This window comes from Lonchura striata, chromosome Z, assembly GCF_046129695.1.
Source record: "Lonchura striata isolate bLonStr1 chromosome Z, bLonStr1.mat, whole genome shotgun sequence".
Lineage (NCBI taxonomy): Eukaryota > Metazoa > Chordata > Aves > Passeriformes > Estrildidae > Lonchura > Lonchura striata.
In genome coordinates this window covers 47,799,746-47,819,365 of record NC_134642.1, presented here as the reverse complement: position 1 = coordinate 47,819,365, position 19,620 = coordinate 47,799,746, and the positions used below count along the sequence as shown (strand labels likewise).

At 40.7% G+C, this 19,620-nt stretch overlaps 2 protein-coding genes across 2 annotated transcripts in view; one reads left to right on the top strand and one right to left on the bottom strand.

Moving 5' to 3' along the window:
- NCBP1 (nuclear cap binding protein subunit 1) overlaps nt 1-17,990 on the bottom strand; it is a 30,926-nt gene extending 12,936 nt beyond the window's left edge. Inside the window, exons 1-17 of the mRNA XM_021537122.3 lie at nt 17,831-17,990; nt 17,615-17,700; nt 16,834-16,934; nt 15,588-15,744; nt 14,599-14,706; nt 13,953-14,074; nt 13,398-13,467; nt 12,552-12,767; nt 11,894-11,991; nt 10,547-10,610; nt 7,311-7,421; nt 6,830-6,894; nt 6,048-6,110; nt 4,115-4,189; nt 2,946-3,049; nt 1,975-2,097; nt 712-814 (exon numbers count right to left, since the gene is read on the bottom strand). Of these exons, the coding sequence (XP_021392797.1) occupies nt 712-814; nt 1,975-2,097; nt 2,946-3,049; nt 4,115-4,189; nt 6,048-6,110; nt 6,830-6,894; nt 7,311-7,421; nt 10,547-10,610; nt 11,894-11,991; nt 12,552-12,767; nt 13,398-13,467; nt 13,953-14,074; nt 14,599-14,706; nt 15,588-15,744; nt 16,834-16,934; nt 17,615-17,700; nt 17,831-17,864 (1,700 nt within the window). The 5' untranslated portion in view covers nt 17,865-17,990. The remainder of the gene's footprint in view (nt 1-711; nt 815-1,974; nt 2,098-2,945; nt 3,050-4,114; nt 4,190-6,047; nt 6,111-6,829; nt 6,895-7,310; nt 7,422-10,546; nt 10,611-11,893; nt 11,992-12,551; nt 12,768-13,397; nt 13,468-13,952; nt 14,075-14,598; nt 14,707-15,587; nt 15,745-16,833; nt 16,935-17,614; nt 17,701-17,830) is intronic.
- Nucleotides 17,991-18,083: 93 nt separating this feature from the next.
- The window catches only part of TSTD2 (thiosulfate sulfurtransferase like domain containing 2), a 14,822-nt gene continuing 13,285 nt past the window's right edge, over nt 18,084-19,620 (top strand). The window contains exons 1-3 of the mRNA XM_021537127.2: nt 18,084-18,205; nt 18,279-18,571; nt 19,435-19,543. Of these exons, the coding sequence (XP_021392802.2) occupies nt 18,122-18,205; nt 18,279-18,571; nt 19,435-19,543 (486 nt within the window). The 5' untranslated portion in view covers nt 18,084-18,121. The remainder of the gene's footprint in view (nt 18,206-18,278; nt 18,572-19,434; nt 19,544-19,620) is intronic.

The following is a 19,620-nucleotide window of genomic DNA, read 5'->3' as shown; positions in this document are numbered from 1 at the left end:
TAGAGCTTCCAGGAGCATGATTTTGTAGTAGTTTTATCTATTTTAGGGACAGATAGAAAAACAACTCATAAAGATGCATGTGACTACCTTTCATATAACAAAACCACATAAAATCAACTCCAAAACACAAAGGATTAAAAATAGCATTCTAATTTTGCTAAAACTGGTGCAATAAATTCTTTGCAGTTTCAACGTATCTTTAAGGGGTAAACTCCAATGGCTTTTCGGATGGATTTTACTCTGCTGTGGTAGACAGAAGAAATTAACAGCAGACTGTTTTGAAGTTCGATATTTTATTTTTCTTTCCTTTTTTTAATACTAATGTAATTGTCCTAGATTCATATTCATAGTACAAGATACTGTGATGGAAGCTACCCATTACTGAAATGTAGAGAAAATTCCTTTTTCTTTGCCATAATAAGCAAATAAGCAATACAAAAATGATTTTCCAAACCTGTCTCATTTACATCACATGACTACAATGTATACATTTCTGTTAATTCCATTCATAATGTATAATACATCTATATGTATAATCTAGGATTTACACTACCATTCCTTCAGTAAGCAATGTCATTAGCTCTCTTAGTCATATTGCTTTGTGGAGTATCAACACTGCTGAAGCTTGCACTCCACTTCTTTTACCATGCATTTCACTGTCAGAATTAAACTGTTCTGTGAGCCCCAGAATAGTGCACATATTATACTTACTTTGCCAGGGCACTGAAGGAGTGGCTAAAAGACTTTGCAGCTAGATGGAGCAGAGTCTGAACAAAGACTTCTATTTTCAGAGGGTTGAAAGTAAATCCTTCACCTGAAAGTTATTTGAAGATGAAACTAATAAATACTTAAGTAAAGCATGTAAGCTACTCATGCAGCTGTAGAGGTAACTTATGGTTTTAGCTCATTTCACAAGAGTTCCATCAACAGAGTTCTGCGGGGTTGAGCAAGGAGCTAGTAAAGACTCCCACAAAATGTATTGTTACAGGCTCCAATTTTGCCATGGAGAAGATGTGCAGCAAGCTTCCTCACCAACATTGAATTCTATCAGAGACACAGCCACACCACCAATGTGTGATAGCACTGATGGCAGCACAGAAAGTCAGCAAAGGAAACTGCAGCTGTGCACCAAGATGAGGGCCTGGGAAGGCCATGAAGATAGGGGTGTGGGTGAGGAGGGGGGAGGTAAGGATTATTAACGTAGAGAGGCCAACCACTTAGGATATAGGAGAAAGGTCCACCAGGCATGTACAGCAAATATGGCTACTATGGTGAATGGTGTCAGGTGCCCTCCTACAGCTCTAGACAGGCAGAAGGAAGAGCATTAATTAGTGGGTAATGCCCAAAGCAAGTGAGGAAACATGAAAGTGGATCCCAGGGAAAAAAAAAAATCTACCGGATCATGGTTTCTCTCTGCCTGTGTATCTGAAGCCTTGCAAATACTACAAAAACAATTAAGCATTTGCCATTGTTTAGATAACTTCTAACTCTCTAAATCTCTCTCATACCACTCACTCCATAAAACACTCAGGCTTTAGGAATGAGTGGTGCCTGTGGCTGCAAAGCCAATGGGAACGTGAGCAGTCCCACCATGAGTTTTTATCTGTGGAACACGCCAGCCAGCAGGCTGGCTGTATAATGTGTTGTGGGACTGCCCTGAGTGGAGGGAAGCTCTTAGGGTAGAAGCACTAAATTTAAGAACTGCCCTCTGCAGCTGAAAGCAAAGGATATGTTAAATTCTTTTACTCTGTCAATAATTGCAAGAAAACACACAAGCACCAGGTCATCTCTTTTAGGAAAAACAGGCAAGCCTCTGCATGTAAGATGTTTACAAAAAAAATAGCAGTGGTGTATTTATTGCTAAATTGAAACCATACAGGTCTGTGAACCAATACATTCAGCTCCAAAGCACGGCAGATCAGTCACACACAGAATAAATGACAGCTTGTTAAAGTCTAACTGCTTGTATCTTACCATCATCATCATCCTGGTTTGGATTAGGTACATCTTTTAAAATGCCAAAGATTTCATCATTGCTGGCCTTGTTTTTAATTGCAATTGTTAAACAGAGTGCCACAGTATATCCAGGAAGAGACCCTGAACAAAAACAAACACAGGTCAAAAATATGGAAAAGCAACTAAATGAGCACTTTTAACATGAGTCTGCCCTGCAGAGAAAAAAGTACCCTTCCCAGTTACACCTAAAACTTTATGTTTCCAATATCACTGTCAACCTCAATATGCCACAAAACTGATCAAAACATTTTCTGCTCTTCATGTTATATTCAAAATTTGGAGTAAAACTTTTAGACCCAAGCTCAGGCAATCACATTTCTCACTAAATCTCTATTTCAGTTTCCACCAGGTTTCTAAAAATACAATACTTCTTTGTTTTTCTTCATTGTATCTTTGATGATGACACTTTTATGCTTAGGACTGTATTTACACTGAGCAATGAAAGGAATAATAAGGTCCCTCTCTACCTCAGTCTTTATGGTATCTGTTCCTTCTATACACTCATTAAATCAAGTTTACTGGTAAAATATTCTACTGCTTCATGAAGTTCAAAAAATAATTTCTCATTATCACTTCAGATGCAGATTTCCATAGTATTGTGCTCAAACTGGTGAAATAGATGAATTGTCCAATTCTAGACTTCTGGCAAATAATACTGCACAACACCATAGCCACATCAGCAATAGTAGCTTGATGTATCTGGATTTTCTTTGCTTCATAAGTAGCAGACAGGATTCTATTAGAGAAAAACAGGCTTAATACATATTAATTGCTCATGTGAAGCGTAATTATCCATACAAAAATCATGTATATTTATTTGATCTGTATTCTTTTCCATGAAGACGACTCATATTACAGTCAATCTAGTGTACTCCCTTGCTCTGAAATACTACTTCTTCAACTTGACCGCCAATAATTTTAATACTTACTATTGCTCTCATCTCCATATTTGTAAATGCACACTGGATTAGCAGGACTGAGGACAGAAAAACTTGCAGGAACAATGTCTATTATTCGCTGATGGTAGGAGAGTCTGGAAATAAAAAGTTCCATAGCAGTAAAATTAAAAAGGGAATAACACCACAGCTAATGACTCCTTTATAATGCTTTTTCTTTATTTAATGTTCATAGAACAAGATTCAGGATGCCTATATAACAGAATGGTAGTTTCTGCTGAGTAGTAAGAGCTAATAAACTAAACTTACTATGTATGTTTTCTATTTTAGTGTATGCTTTCTATTTTAACTCCATGGAGCTAGAGTTCCATCTTTGTACAATTTGCCTTGTGAAAAAGCTGCCTGCTAAGAAATTTTATGCAAAAACCTGTGACATGCTGCAGAAAACTAGTAAGATGTCAGTACTCAAAGCAGGAAAAATATTGAACTAGACATCTTCATTTTACTTTCCAGGTTCATTTCACTCCCACAAAGACTTCATTTGCTATCAGAGTTTTCAATGAAATGGAAAAAAAATGCATTTGCTGTACAGCACAACACTTTGGATATGGAATTCACCCAAACCTTGATTGTTTTCATATAAGATGCTGAATAACATAGGCTTTTCCAACATTTTGCTCTTTCTCTCTTGTATACCACCCTAATCTCAACAATTTTAAACCCAGACTACTTATCAGAAATACTGACTATGTAGTCTTGTTAGGTTTGGAGATTTTGTTTCTTTAGACAGTTGTTCATTAATTTAAAGTAAATGAACATCAGAGGCACCTAGAAAAATCAATAATAGAGTCTCGATTTTTGGTACAATTAATGGTCAGTTCACTCTATTTCTGTGCAGGCTGAATAGTTTCCAAGAATGTAGCCTAAGTTATATTTATTCCCATGCCTGTGATGAAACATGTCTTTATGTAACTACGGCATCCATGGATAGCTCACTACTGTCTGCATCACCTGTTTCTCCCTCTCTTTAGAGCAGTGTCCTACAGCAAGTAAACCAGATTAAAAAGCATATAGACTAATCTTTTACCTGAAAATTAATTGTAAGAACAGATGTACCCAAGACAACAGTCAAGTTGAAAGGACTCTGACAGTATTCATATGAAACTTTGCCTTGAATGCAACTATGGAAAGATCTTACTTACCTCATGCACTTTTCCAAAACTTCTCTCACAAATTTGGGTTTGGGTTTTTCAAGGTCCTGGGTAAGACAATCTGACCTATCAAAGGACAAAATACAATGGCTTTTAGCACAAGCATTTAGTCTTTTTAGTGTCTTTTTGACTTGGTCTGATAGTACAAAACATCCAGAGTCTGAAGACAATGGGGGTGCTGGACTATTGGAGTGTAGGCATTTTTAAGGCGTTAAGGCAAGTTAATCACTACTTCCTTATTGGCACCTGGCATTGCTGGAATCTCATCTCTGTGTGATAAATTTTCAAGTAACCTCCCTTCCTCCATCACATTAAAAATATTTTGTGGCTATGGCTAGCTGGATTTCCCTTTCCTTAGGAAAGGAACCTTGAGTGATTTCATAGTCTGTTTCTCTCTCAGCTTTTTTGGCTGATTTCAAATGCATTGCAGGTTAAGAAAAGCCTGAAATACAGTTACTTGCAAGATTTGTGAAAAATGGCACTTTGTGAGAGAGAGCACTGCCATCAAAGAATATCCAGGCAAACTAAAAAACTAAAATTAGTTAACTAATAATTGATTGCTTGTCAGCACAATGTTTAGTTAGCTGGGTTTATAATGAAGAATATCGAAACTGACAAATAGCTTTTAGGAACATAAGACAATTGTGGGCCTCCTCTGTTCTGAAACCAATTGAAGACAAGGAATGGGAGTTTACCAAGAGTTCATTTGTCATATTTGTATTGAAAAGGTAGAAAGGTAAGAACGAGGAAGACTTCATTTACTTCCTCATTTTGGGACCCATCCCCATGAAAGAGACCACCGACCCATTTCAAGGAACAAACTATGCATGCTTAATAGCTTTTGAAATTATTAGCATACGAAGCAAGGAATGGGATGTGCCAAAATTATGAATATGTATTTGTATTTTGGTATTCAATACTTGTATGGATAAAAGGGCTCTGTAATCACCTGGAAGCCGCAGCGTGTATTTGGGAGCTATCCCACATACTGCCCGGCATTGCAATAAACATACACTTTCTAACTTTAAACTGTTAGTGAGTTTTTGTCCGTCACAGTTGGATATCGGTACTAGATCAATATCCATATTTTTTAAATAAATCACTGCCTGGTCAGTCAACATGGATGCATGCCAGGATAGCCACCAAGCACTTAACTCCACAAGAGGACAGTGCAAGAAACTTAAGTAAGCTGAAGAACCCTATCAGAAGGGTGAACCCCCTGAACAAGGACTCTAAGGCAGATTGCCTACAGAAAAGCAGGTACAGTCACAGGCCATAGAAACTACTCCATGCAGGACTTGGCCTCAAGGGACTCTCCCTTGCTACATGGGTGTCTGGAATGGAAATCTCAGGGAACCTGTGCTCAGAACTCCTGCTAGAGATGCAGGTTCAAAATGTGGCAGAGTAAGAACAGATGGCAGGGCAAGCTCTGATGGAACTTTAGGCACTAGGATTTGGTAGGTGGGAAAAAGACCACAAGGTCTCAAGAATAAAAGTTATAATGAAAGGTTTAGGGTAGGGGAGAGAGCAAAACAACAGACTTGACTTCAGGATATGAAGAATCAGCACAACCATTGAAGTAAAGAAAAGGTATGAGGAGACATTTTGTAAAGTTCATGAGCAACTGACAAAGTGAAGGACAGATTACAGGGATCACATTTCTGCTTCCCCTCTTTAAGGAATGCATACGCTGTCTTGAGATATACCACAAAGCTCACCAGGGACAATACAGTGATTAAAGAGATTACCAAAATAATATGCCACTGAGTGCTGGTGGACAGATAACAAAAGGTCTCTGACAAGCTAGAGGAAAACCATTAATAAGCGCCACCATACTGTGACACTTCCTGAATGTGTTTGAAATATTAAGGTTTTAGCAAGGTTTTAAGATATTAAGGATTGAATCCAAAGGATAGAAACTTACCAGTCTTCCCAGCTCCAACGGAACTGAAAGTTGCTCAAGTGGTGCGAAAACCAGTTAATAAATCTTAATAAAAAGAAAAAAGCTGTTAAATGTGAGAAGTGCAGGAAAACTTTCAGTTGAGCTTTTCTTATAAATGCATTCTACTTTTCCAAGATGAGCCTAAACTCTTTAAGCTATTACAGCATTAAACAGGCATTTATTTGACAGATACAAAAGCCTGAATTTAGAGAGTCATAAAGATGTTATGGACAAATAGCCTGTCATGCATTTCACATGAAGAGATGAAGTATGTAACTACAATTAAAATGTAAACTTATTGTGAATACACAACTTTCACATTTTTAATGAGCCATTAAACACTCTCCTACTCAATGCAGACTTCACTGAAAGGCTAAAAGCACGACCACTCTGGGTGGCACATATGCCATTAACTTCTCTTCCAAGTCATGTCCCTGACCACCAGGGAGCAGTCACAGCATGTAGTAGAGTGCTTGCCACACAACCATGAACAATTCTGAACATGGAAAAATTTTGAACGTGGAAAATCTTAACTGTCCTGCATAGACAGCTAGACTTGTGGCCTGCAGGGGGGGTGCTCCTGGGAGAGGCAAGCAGTAAATCCTCTCCGCCTTCTCTGTAGCGCACTCAAAGCCACAGCCCACAAAACATTTTGAATAACATCAGGTAGCTCTAACAAGGCTTTCTGACTACCCTTTCCACAGCCTCCGTTTTCTTCACTGGATATCAAGGAATGTTCTCCACGATGTCCAAAACATATTTACCTGTCCACACATGTTGTATTCATTGTGTCCAAACGCATGTAGAGCATTTCTGTGGCTTGTGCAAGCTTAAAGTTTCTTATTAAGGTTTAAAAAAAACAAGTAGGGTGAGTCAGATGTTTTTCCTTTCTGGTTTTTAATAGAATGTCATCAGCTTTCTGTACTGGAAGTTCCCTGAGCCTACTGCAAAATCAGGTAAATCCTGTAAACCCACAGTAGAAAAAGCAAAGAATATTCTGAGTTCCACCCTCTAATCCCAACCTGTTCTTCCATTATGGCAACAAGACTGCTGCCTTCTTCCAGAAGGACAGAATTCACATCATGCAACAAGCAATGCAAGTGTTACAGGAAAGGTTTCTTGCAGAAACTGTGAAATATTAATACTGTAACTATTAATAGTATTTATTACTGTCCCATCAGCTACAGAACAAACAGAATAAAGCCTGCATTTCATAAATGCTCGTCAGGAGCACAGAAAGGATACAACTTGTGGTAAGGAGCCAGGCTGAAGTTTGCACAGCTCAATCAGCAGTGTTGTGTACATGACTTCTATATGTGGTGGAGACGGCAGTTGAAACAACTCTGCAAATATTACCTATTGGAGAGAAAATCACAGAATAAGAGCACAATCCTTTGTGACCTGCACAACTCTCGGCTTCTCAAAGTGGCCATCAATCTTAAATAATTACATATCCCAGAAGACCTGTATTTTCAATATAAAATGCACATTCCAGGAAAAATAGAAAGAACCGGTAAGAGGCAGTTGTGACACAACACTATACTAATACAGCTCACCCTAACTGGTCTTATCATTTCATACTAACTAGCATCACACACTCATCATTTCGTACAACACCAGCATTACACACCTATTATGTCTAACAAACATAGCATGTAACTGTAGAAATGGGCACAGTTAAAATATGCCCTAATGCAGTGATACCATATGATCTGAGAAATGCAGAAACAATCTGATCTTGTTGAGTAGTAAATAATGAAGCCTAAGCATTTAGTATGAAAAGAATATTTGCATTAAAATTACATTTTTATCTTTTCCACTGTGCCCTCTTTTCTCCTATACAAAACCATATATAAATAGAGTCACAACTTTAAACCGAGAATTACAACCAGCATTTCATACAACAAAAACATATGCTCACTACCCCTTGGAAAAGTCCTTCTAAGAAACATGAAAATAATCTTGCAGTCAGCTTTTGTGTTTCTTTATTTTAAAGTTTGCCTATAATAACAGCATGTCAACCTCCGAGTGCTAAAAAAAAAAAGTCATCACTGTACAACATCCAACTCTTAGTTTTTGCCTATTTTGTATTCCACTCAACTAAATTTAAATTACATCAAAGGAATTGGAAACTTTGATTCATTATGGTTGATCAGTTTCTTTAAGTTTCTGAATAAAGCTTCAAGGAACCTTTTTTTTTTAATAAGAAAAATCTTATATGTGTAAGAAATCAATATAATTTACAGATTTCAGAAACATCAATGAAAACACATCAGCTGATATCTCTGGCTGGGGGCTATGTACAAATCACAAATAGGACGGGACTACTGAGGAACGTGTCTTGAGGTGTTTATTTTTTAGCAAGTCTCATTACGTGGTTATGATAATGGGAAGATGTTAGTAGCTTACATTTTAGGTAGTAGACTAAGAACTTAATGTTACAACTTACTTTAAAAGCTTTCTGACTAATCTCACAAAGCAAAAGCATATTGACAGTAGTTCTACCCAACCACTATAAGCACACGTACCTTTGGTTAAAACAATGCTCGCTTATTTCAAATACAATACTTGCCTGTAAGCCTTAAGATAAAACGCACAGAGCTCCATTATTAAGCTTAGACCTTCCTAATATCTCACTAGATATACTTTTCTGCAACTTAGGGAGTTATTCTACCCAAGTGTTAATACACAGACCATTGTTCTATTTGTCCTTTCTTTCTACTTCTTGTATAATTTTTCTGCTGACAAATCTTAGAGCTACTGCTTAGCTCTAATCACCATCCTGCTGTCTCTGAGGCCTGCCTTTTGCAATGTGCCCAAAACCCCCTGATTTTAAGGAATCTCACAGCTGGGACTTTTTTTTCTAAGGAAGGACTCGAATGCATGAAGAGACTGTAAGATGCTGGGGAACCTTTCTGTGTCAGCATAATTTAGACATTTAGCTCAGACACATATGGCCAAAAGGTAGGGAGAACTCTGTTGGGCAGAAAATGGCTGAGTTTTTCAAGATGGGAAATAACAACTGGACGATCAGTTGCATTCTGAAACTTAGAGAAATTTCACAAGAAGAAAAGGGAATTTTTACAGTGTTAGCCATAGAATTTGTACACTTCTAGTTTTTTCATCACTTTTTACAGCACTTCAAGATAGTGGAGGTAAAATCACTGTATATGCTTTAATATTAAGACATAAAATTATTTCAAATTATTCCTAACTGCAGGGGGTGGGCCCTGAACAATGACCTGTGGGGCTTTGAGCCCCTTGAGGGGGGCTGGCGACTGCTGTGGCTTTTTTTTGGGGGTTTGGTCTCTTTCTACAGAGGTCACAGTCTCAAACTGCACCAAAGGAAATATAGGTTAGATATGAGAGAAAAGTTTTTCACGGAAAGGGTGATAAAGTACTGGAATGGTCTGCCCAGGGAGGTGGTGGAGTCACCATCCCCAGATGTGTTTGAGAAAACTGGATGTAGCCCTCAGATCCATTATTTAGTTGAGGTGCCAGGGAACAGGTTGAACTCTGTGATCTCAAAGGTCTCTTCCAACCTTGTGATTCTGTAATTTTAACACTGTTTAATGTAATAAATTTAATACTGTTCTGAATTCAGAGTAAAAAAAGAACAGAGGTGACCAAAACTCATACAATTTCACAGCAATCAGAATATTTGGCACTTTGGTGGCAAAAGGAATTCTCAATCCCACTTCAAGATCAATATTCTACATGGGATTATTTCTTGTCCTAATCAGCTCTGAAAATCATACTTCTAATTACTTCTTTATAAAGCCTTTATACAAGTTGCTTTTACTGTACTCTGTTAAATTCTCTGAATTTTTGATGAAATCTAGTGAATATGGCTCTGCAACTTGAAAACCCTTTTCAATGAAGGCAATAAAAGAAAATCTGTATTGCTCTGCTGGTACATGTAACAGTTATCTAGAATTCACTAGTAAGGAGAATGTCCTGGAGGAAACATGTTGCTACTTCATTACAAGTTTTTTCCAGGGCCAGTAGGACAAAATAATTTAAAAGACCAAGACATAAAATCATGCAGAACGGCTGAGTCTAACTGGAAATCATCAAGTCAAAAGCCCCCTGCATAATGCAGGGTCACCTAGAGCAGGTTGCTTAGGGCTGTGTCCTGCTAGGTTTTGAAACTCTGCAACTCTTCCAGTGCTTAATAAACTTTGCATTAAAAATAGATTTTTCTTATATTTAAATTTAGTTCCTTGAATTTCAGTTTGTGCACATTTCCTATTGTATTTAAGTTTAAAATGGAACGCACCAAGTTAAAATGACAACAAAAGCACAAGACTATCACTCAACTGTACAAAACCTGCTCATTTAAAAGCTGCTGGTTTAATTTAACAAAATTCTGGTTGATTTCCAGATCAAACTATAATTTAAGGAACCTATAATGGAACTAACAGGGATGTATTACTTGTGAAATAATGGAGCATCAAAGAGGTGAGCTATAAAATCCATACCTCTACTATATGGTAGTTCAAAGGGATCTTGTTATTTCCTGGATAGCTCAACAGCTGTGCAGCACTGTAAAACCACAGACACATTAAGTTCAAACATAACATAGCAAATGTGATATAAAAATCAAGCAATAAAATTATACAAAATAAAACCAGCACTGAGTAATTCAATAATCCTTCCAAAATCTGTTATTCAACCCTCAAGAGCACTGAAGAAGAGAAACAGCAAAAGGACTCACTAGCACTACCTAAACTATGATATATGTAATAATGTACTCTCTGTGCAGCAGTAACATCCCTTGAACACTATCCTGCTACCCACAGTGGCTTAGCACAGAAGTCACAGTGATCCGTAATTATGGCTTGTGTACATAAAAAGGGAAAAAATATCCTGAACAATTAAAAGTTCAGAATAACTTGAAAGCCCAATTAAGCTAATGGTTTATATAAGAAACTCTCATGGTTCAAATGCCTTATCTTTTAATCAGGTCATTATCACCTATCATTTGTGCAAAGCAAACCAATACTTTTGGCAAAGCTTCTATCTCTCCTGGTCTTTTACTTTCCTCTGAAATACTATCCCAGTAATGGCAACAACACCAAATTTCTAGTTTCTGCTGGATCAAACAGCTGCAACTGCAAAACTTTATCACATGTCATCACCAAAAACATTATTTCTACCCATTTCATGCGTATTATTCAATGTTTGCTAGTTTTCATACAGAAGTGTGACAGCTGTGACAAACCATCTCGGTTATCAATTACCCACAGCAGACACTGCTTGAGCAGAAATGAAGAAAAGCGTCCTGACTGCCTCCTGGCACAGCTCAATTGAAACTGATGAAATCTCACCCTGCAGTGACTCCCCAGAGTGAACTCAATTACATCTGGCATGCGATTCCCACAGGAAGCACAACAAGGAGGTATCCATAAACACCAATGCTCAGTTAGCTGCAGATGGACCCGCTCCATGCTCACTGGCCCAGCTAATCAGCATTCCAGGAAGAACAACACAGCCACATTTCCGTATTTTCCAGAGAGGTCCCATGAGGAATAAGGCGTGTCTGCATATTTTTGCAGCACATGCCTTATTACCAAGGGATTCCCTTCCCAAGAAACCACTGCCTTCTGCATTATGCAGACTCTCTGTTATCTGGATGTTATGGATACACAGTATTCCGGGCAACAGTTTCAGCACAGATAAATGCAGTAAATAAACTTTCACCACCAGCTTTAGGAAACGTCTGTCTGGAACTCTTGCCTAACCAGTGAAGGACATATCCCCGCTGGCACCAAAGCCATGGTAGCAGTTAAAAAGTGCCACAGTCCCCAGTACTAAGCTCCTCCTACCAAGTCTTTCTCTCTTTCCAGTGAGATTTGATGATGCAGTGGAGGTTCTCCTCTATTACAAATCTCTCAACAGAGTGGCTGCCAGGCATGACAGGACCCTGGTAAAAGAAAGTGAAGACTCATGAAGATCACTGCTAAAGCAATGATACCACAGGCAACAAGCTTTCTTAGATACATTTACAGGTAGAAAAAAGTAGTCCAACATCCATATAAACATCATGAGGTCTCAGATGCCCTATATCCTTCAGGGCTGAAAAGCTGGTATGACACATTTCCACACAAACCTCAGATTCACCCATGTTTAAAACAAAATGAATAGTAGGACTTGTTAAAAGAAGAGATAAGAACAAAATTAGAGAACATGATTTTAAGTTCACAAAGGATCTGCTTCTTCCTTTGCTTTGTGGAATCACTGGAAAAAAAACAAACCCAGCTAAACTAGACTAGAATAAAGCCATAGAGTGGAATGAATACACACTCATGGTCTTCTTCACTGCAAAAACCACAGTAAGTGAAGGTAAAAGGCAGCAGACTCAGTTTTGCTGCTGACCTTCCAACCACTTACTGTCCTGGGAGAGAAGACATCACATTTTCACTAATATTGCCCCAGGAACCTAACTATGAAATTCACTCACCATTCCCCACAGCAATCACATACCTCAGGGTCATCCGTGTAGTCAAACATCCTAAAAATAACCCTTGGCATCGGGTATACAGAATCTTCAGTGTGAGGTGGGGGTGTGAAGGGAGGCAGATTGTGTTGCAGTGCCTCACAGAGAACGCTGTCAAAAGCCAAGTAGGGCCTCAGGATATGCCGCTCCTGCCAACGGTCTTTCTTCAATTTCTGAATTTGAGACCAAAGGCAGTCTAAATACTGAAGGGAAAGATGAAAAACATTACATCTGCTGAATCTCTGAACAAAAAGGGCAGTTACCTGAACTATCTGAAAGTATAAACTCCATCCTACATGCAGAAAAAAACCAAAGTTTTTTGCTGATTCAGTAAACCAACAAATAATTTAAGAACTCTAAATGCCATAACTATTCCTACGTCCATACAGGTTTGTGTTAGTAAACTTTAACTCCTGGCAATTTTTTAAATTACTAGGCACCAACAGGCATCTCAGGAGTCCCAGAGAAACTACAGCAGTGAACAGTCACTACTCTTTGGTGGTATTAAAAGAGTCACCATATCCCAACATGCTCAGTTTCACACAAGAAGCCCTGTAATCTGAATTTCAAAATCAAACACTACAATTTACTTCACAACTTCCTCAGGGGCTTGCAGCAAACAGAATCCCCTCCTTCTTACTCAACCTCTTATTTTGGCCCAATACTTGGAAAAGAACTCCCCACACAGAACTTATTGGAATCAATAGCAAACAGCAGACAAATCAAAGGATTCATACTCTTAGAGATGCCTTCTGATTTCATCATAAAAGAACACCTGAGTAAAAAATTGTTTTTCCATCTTTTTGAAGGAATGAAGTGTAAAGTCTAATCACCTCTTCTTGTGGATGTGGTTTGTCAGCAGTCCACACTTGCAGCATGGGTACATGAATCTTCTGGCGGCGTCTGTTTAAACAAGAGAGAAAATCTGACCTTTAACAGACTAATTTAGAGTAGCAGTTTTGTTTTTATTGTGACTGTATACTATTCATTTTCTTCAGCTGATGAAGACTACAGTGAATAAAAATCAGGCTTGTGGTACTTTAAGTATCTCCATTACCAGATCTTGACAACATTAACTTGAAGCACCCAGACAGAAAGCATGGACACTGCACAGCACTGATGCAACAATCTATTTGTATTAACAGCACACTCACAACTCCATCTGCTTCAGCTTGAGCAGAACAAGACCTTAAACATACTTTAAAACTAGACAAGACCGTAAAACTTTTCAAATTCAAAAAACTCTCCACCTACTGCATTTTTAGGGCTTTGTTTCCCCACAAAATGGTTCACACCTAAAACTTTAGAATACTTTAAAGTGAGCAACAGTGAACACTATTACTTCACACAAAGATACCAAAGAGTGTTTCTAACCAGTTACAACTTACTTCAGATAACTTTCTGCCTGAGACAAGAGACGATCCATTTCAGCATCCTTCTTCTCATATAATTCCTTTCCAACCCAAGGCAAAGATGACAGAAATGCAAACATATACCAGTCACATCGCACCTATAGGAAGGCAATATACCAAAACCTGAGTATACCAGTAAGCTTCAGCAGATTTTATACACAGACATTTAAATTTAAAACATCAGCAGGTTGTTTTGGGGGAATGTAAAGACCAGCATTTGCAGACTGGATAGACAAGGCACGAGAAAAAATATTCATGCTTGAAAAGTATAATTTTTCATTTGAACTGTGTTAGGCAGATTAGAAAATGGGATAAATGGCATCACTTTCAAAGTTCTCCTGGATATTGTCAGTACAGCAGAAATACCAGGCAAACTGTAATTGCCAGAGTAAAGTAAAATAAATTCAATTTGGCCACTTCACTATAAAGGACCATACTTTCTTACTGTACACATATTTCCCAATTGCCACAGGCTCCTTTTACTAGTGGTCAGGAAACTGTTATGTGTCAATCCATTTAGGTTGCTCTCCCTAAACCCTCCCTCTTCTAAGCATAAGAACAGAACAAAAAGTACAGACATGCTGTGAAACAGGCCCAGGAAGTCTACAGATCTTCTGCTTACCTGGGGTACATCCTCCTCCTGTGTCACACTCACAAAGTTCTCAAACATAGCTACCATTGAAGGTGCAGCTATTACATGGCAATTCACGAGATCGGACAGAAAACGTACCTCAAGAAGAGGAAAAAAAAGTTCTAAATGAATACCTTTTAAACTGGCTGCAGAAGAACAAATAAAATTACTGAAATTATTAAAATAAATCACCAATAAAAGCATAATACTCATTCAGTACCACAATGAAATACTGCACACTGTACAGACTCACCTTGCAATGACAAGCCATAATATGTGCTGTCTAGCATATTGTTCACTAAAATGTCCTTAATCCCTCCCACTGCAATTAACATTGTAAGGACAACATTCCTAATTAAGGAATGGTGGAAAACATGCAGACTGATACTACAGAAGAAAACCACGGTACTTCTCTCTATTCTGTACAGTATCAGATAACAAAAATAACAGCAAGTTCTAGCAATAGATCTTATTAGCAAAGATAATATCACGGTTGACTGAAGTTCAGTCTCTTGACTAGAATCTTAATTTTCACCAGTGGGATTCAGAAGGTGAGGAACTTGGCAGTGGGCTTCTAAATCAGACACTGCTGAAGTTCTAATAGCTTACAGCAGACAAAATCTATAAGCAGTAAGGATGAAGCAAATGGTTTCAAAGACAGGAAGCACTTTTTTTTTTTATCTTTTACATTTGACTGAAGAACAAGCAGTGAAAAGCACCTCTGTTTAACACACATTTAATTTTTCACTGTGAAAAAGATACCATTGGAACTACATTTTGTAAATGTAATACAAGTCCTCGTCCTTGAAAAAGAAAATACTGCTAACACATATTTCCTCTTGGAATATTTAAAGTGCACTGCACATTGATGGCAAAAGACATTAAAACACACATTGCAAGGTCCAGCTCTCTGTAACAAAAAGGTGAAAAGAGGAAAGAATAAGGATATGAAAAAAATAGACAAATAAAACTCCACTTACTAAATGCACAGCTTCATTATACATGTTTACTTTCAGACATTCTTTAAGCTGACGAATCATGGCTTCTACAAATTCCCCACCAAAATTGTAGTTCCTGGCATTCAGCAAGCCCACCAATGTCGTGTAAACAGTAAGCTTTTCTGGTAGCAGACGTGCACTGACACAGAAAAAGAAATAATGTGTTAGTTGTTTATTCATCATGTGCCAGTTGGCCACTGCATGGCATCTTAGAATCCGCGTATTGTAAGTTAAAACTTGGCTCATGAGGAAATCAGAAAATCAGAAAAGACAGCTACTATCACTTTCTAGTACAAAATATTTGCTTTTCATTTATATCTAATTGCTGAGTATCCCACAGGGTTGGACAAATAATATTAGTGACAGAATTTATTGCAAGAATGCAAGAAGTTGTTTAAGTCCATAGTCAATAGTAAAGTCATTACACAGCATAAGGAATACTAGGTCCTACTGTAAAAAAGTAATTTACCTCTACCATTTTAAGCAGGTAAGTAAGCAGTGTCTTTCTGCTGCCAGGGAAGGAAGCACACTACTTACCTGTTATTAAAAATATTGCTAAAAAAGAAACTTTAAGTATCTGCAAAATATTAGAACAGGCTACATAGTCTGCACCACACCCTTCCTTCGGAATTGTCTTACCTCTTGCAACAGACCCTGCACAATCCCTCCCTCAACACCATTCAGTGACCCTGTCATAGCATCTCTGCTCCTGCATTTTGCAGGGAGAGGAAAGAGAGCTGGCAGCCACCAGAGCCTGGTTTCTGCTCCTCCCGTTCCCAGTCCTTCCCCTCTAGCAAATGTGCTTACAAAGACTTGAGCACGTGACTGCCAGGGAAGAGAAAGCTGTGAGAAAACATCAAGATAACACAGATAGATGTTAGCAGCCACTCTGGTGGTCTTAAGCGCTTAAGCGTTTCACGTGAAAAAGGATTTTACCCGGTATTGCTGCGTTCCCACAGCTACTGCAGACCAGTTCTAATGTTTCATCTACCTGCTTCAAGCCTTTATACACATTTCAAGTCAAAGCAAAGTAAAAAGGTATTTTTCTTGAATTACACCAAATACATAGCGAACTTGTTCCTCTATGTCTTTCGTTTGTAGTAAGGCAAACCCTAAGCTATGACACCAATCACAAACTAAAGCTATTCATGGCTTTTAAACTACCTTAAAACCAAACTTAGGCACACCGAAAGCACACCCCATATTCCCAGACCTTCTCAATACGTACACAGTACACAGTATTCTTAGTATCTTGCTTTTGTAATTTGGCAGATCAGCTTCCAAAACACCAGCTAGGCCCTCCAGGTTGCTCTCCAAAGATGAATTACTCTAAAATGAAAACAAAACAAACAAACAGAAGAAAGTTTCATCAACCAGGCAAAACGAACTAGTCCAACTCCCACATGTAAGACATGAGCATCCTTTCGTGTCGCCTCATTTTTCGGGGCAATACTCGGGTTCCATCAAAAGCGAAGATCTGTTCTCGCTTGCCTAACAAGAGTTGCACCTGACCGCCAAACTCCCTCGCTAGGAACTTCAGCTTTCCCCCGGGATGCAAGATCGAACATCACCTCAGGAGCATCCCGACCAGCCGAGCATTGATTAACAACACAACACGAAGCTGAAAAACACCTAGTTTCTCTGCGCATCATCACCTATTGTTCTGCCACCCCCTCCTCCATCAGCCCCACCGTCGGGACTGGAAACTTGTGCCGCAGGAAGAGCAATTAATTCTTTCGCACCCTTCGCACGCCAGAATCACCAGCACCATCTCTAGGTACAACAGTAACTCGGGCCGTGTATCCCCGACTGGGAAGCACCACGCTACGATTTAAGCACTTACCCGCCGCAGCACGTGGCTTAGCAAAAAAAACCGGCAACTTTCCACCCACCTCACAAAATAAGCATTTTTTGAGGGTCGCTACTACAGACGAAGCGCACCCACACCATGCAAGGGACAGGGAGAAGGGAAACGAGGCTTGAGTTCCCCGAGCCGCCGGCCCACCTACCTTCTCTCCCACCCTGCAGATGAGCGACTCGAGCCTCTCCTCAATTTCCGACGGCTCGGACGTCCTCCGCCTCTTGTGGGGCTGTCCTGCTCCACAACACACCAAGCAGAGCGTTACCGCCGCCGCAGAAACCCTGCCGCTCTCAACCCCGCCGCTCCTCCATCCCGCCCGACCCACCCTCCCGCCGGGACACCGCGAGGGGGGCGCGGGGCTCACCATCGCTGTCGTCGCTGTGCCGCCGCCGCGACATGGTCCGGAGCAGCGGGGGGGAGCAGCGGGAGGAGCAGCGCCGAGCAGTGCGGAGCGCCGCGGAGCTGCGGGAAGCGCTGGGCCGAGGCGCCGCGCGGGCCGAGCAAGCGCGCTGCCTCCCCGCCCGCGGCCGCGCCGCTTCCGGGGCGCGCGCGGCCCGGCCCGCCCACTTCCCTGAGGAACCCGAGCCGTTCCGGGTCGGGGACGGAGCCGGCGGGAGGAGGCGGAGAGCGGGCGCTTCCCGGCGGAGAGGGGGAGATGGTGCTGGGCGAGGCGGCGCCGCGGGGCAGCGCCGAGGGGGCGGCGGCGGGCAGGAAGCAGTGCGCGGCCGCCCGCAGGAAGGTGGGTCGGGGCCGGGGCCGGGCCTGGGCCGCGCTGTAACCTCGGTAACGAGGACGCTTGCGGTGCGTTCCAGGCCTTTTCCCTGTTCGTCAAAGCCAAGGAGGTGCCGGCCGCGTCGCGGTGTCCCGGCGGAGGAGAGGGCGTGCGGTGGCGGTGCTGCCGGCAGGCGTTCGAGGAGCTGCCCGGCATCCACAGGCACGTGGCGCTGCACCACTCCGGGGACGTGGGGCGGCAGGCGGGGCTGGGCGCGCCGCCCGCCGACGCCGCGGGCGGCGCGGCCCGGCCGAGCGGGCGCTCCTGCGGCGGCCCGGAGATCTCCTGGGCGCTCCCGGACACCAGCCACGTCAGCCACGACGATCTGACCAGGTAAGGAAGCTCCTCGCCTCCCTGAAGCTCCAGCACTGGGATATTCGGCTTTACATGATCATCTGCCAGTGTACTTCTTATGAGAAGTACTTCTTAAGCCACGCTTCTAAGGTATAGGAAGAGAGTATTCCCCAATATTCTTCTAGATCTTCACATTCTTTGTGTATCCTTTATATAAAGAGCTAGATCCCTTGCAGTTTTTAACGGTGGATTGAACTATTCTTCTGTACTGTTAAAGCAGGTCTGTATGGGTGTTGCTTGACAGCTTGGATCTGTAAGGAAGGACCACAACAGAGAAGGGCAGAACAGCAGGATATGCTTTGCACGGGTTCCTTTCTGCTGTTCGTTCAAGTTCCTGAAGTTAGTTATGAAGAAGGTTCATAGAAACGCTTCTGACTGTGACAGAGTTCAGCTTGTGCTGCACAGAATGTGGGAATGTGCAATCTCACAAAAAACTTAGGCTTTTTAAATTTAGACAGCTCAAGTGCTTGAGTTTTCAAGTGCCATTTTGGTAAAGTGAGCCAAATGGCTTGCATGTATGGATAAAAGCCAGCAATTCTTGTGTTCTGTGTGTGGGGAGAGCATATGGTAGGCCCTGGAAGTGAGAGTACAAAGTTCACTTTGTAACTAGTCCCGAGGATTAGAAGTCTGGGAGCTTTTTTTTTGGTTAACATTCATTCTGTTTGTAATAAACCAAACCCAGTAGGTCTAATCCCTACAAAGTTTGTTTCAGGGGATTTTTTTCTCTACAGATCTGCCAAAAGAAAATTGTCTGCTTTTTGAATGGTTACTGCTAATAGTACAATTTTGTTCTTTCTTAACATTATTTTTCTTTTTGCTTACCTTTACCATGCTGTGGGCAGCCAGGTGGGAGACGTACTTCTCTATTACTGTTACTGTGAGGTGAGGGATCCAGAGAAACTCTGTGCTTGGCAGAAGGCTTTGTGTCAGCATCTACATCTCACTGGCAAGGTAAGGTTTGCAGCAATGGTTCTATTCTTAAAGGAAAAAGCCCCATATCTTTACGTAGTGCAGGATGATGGGTTATA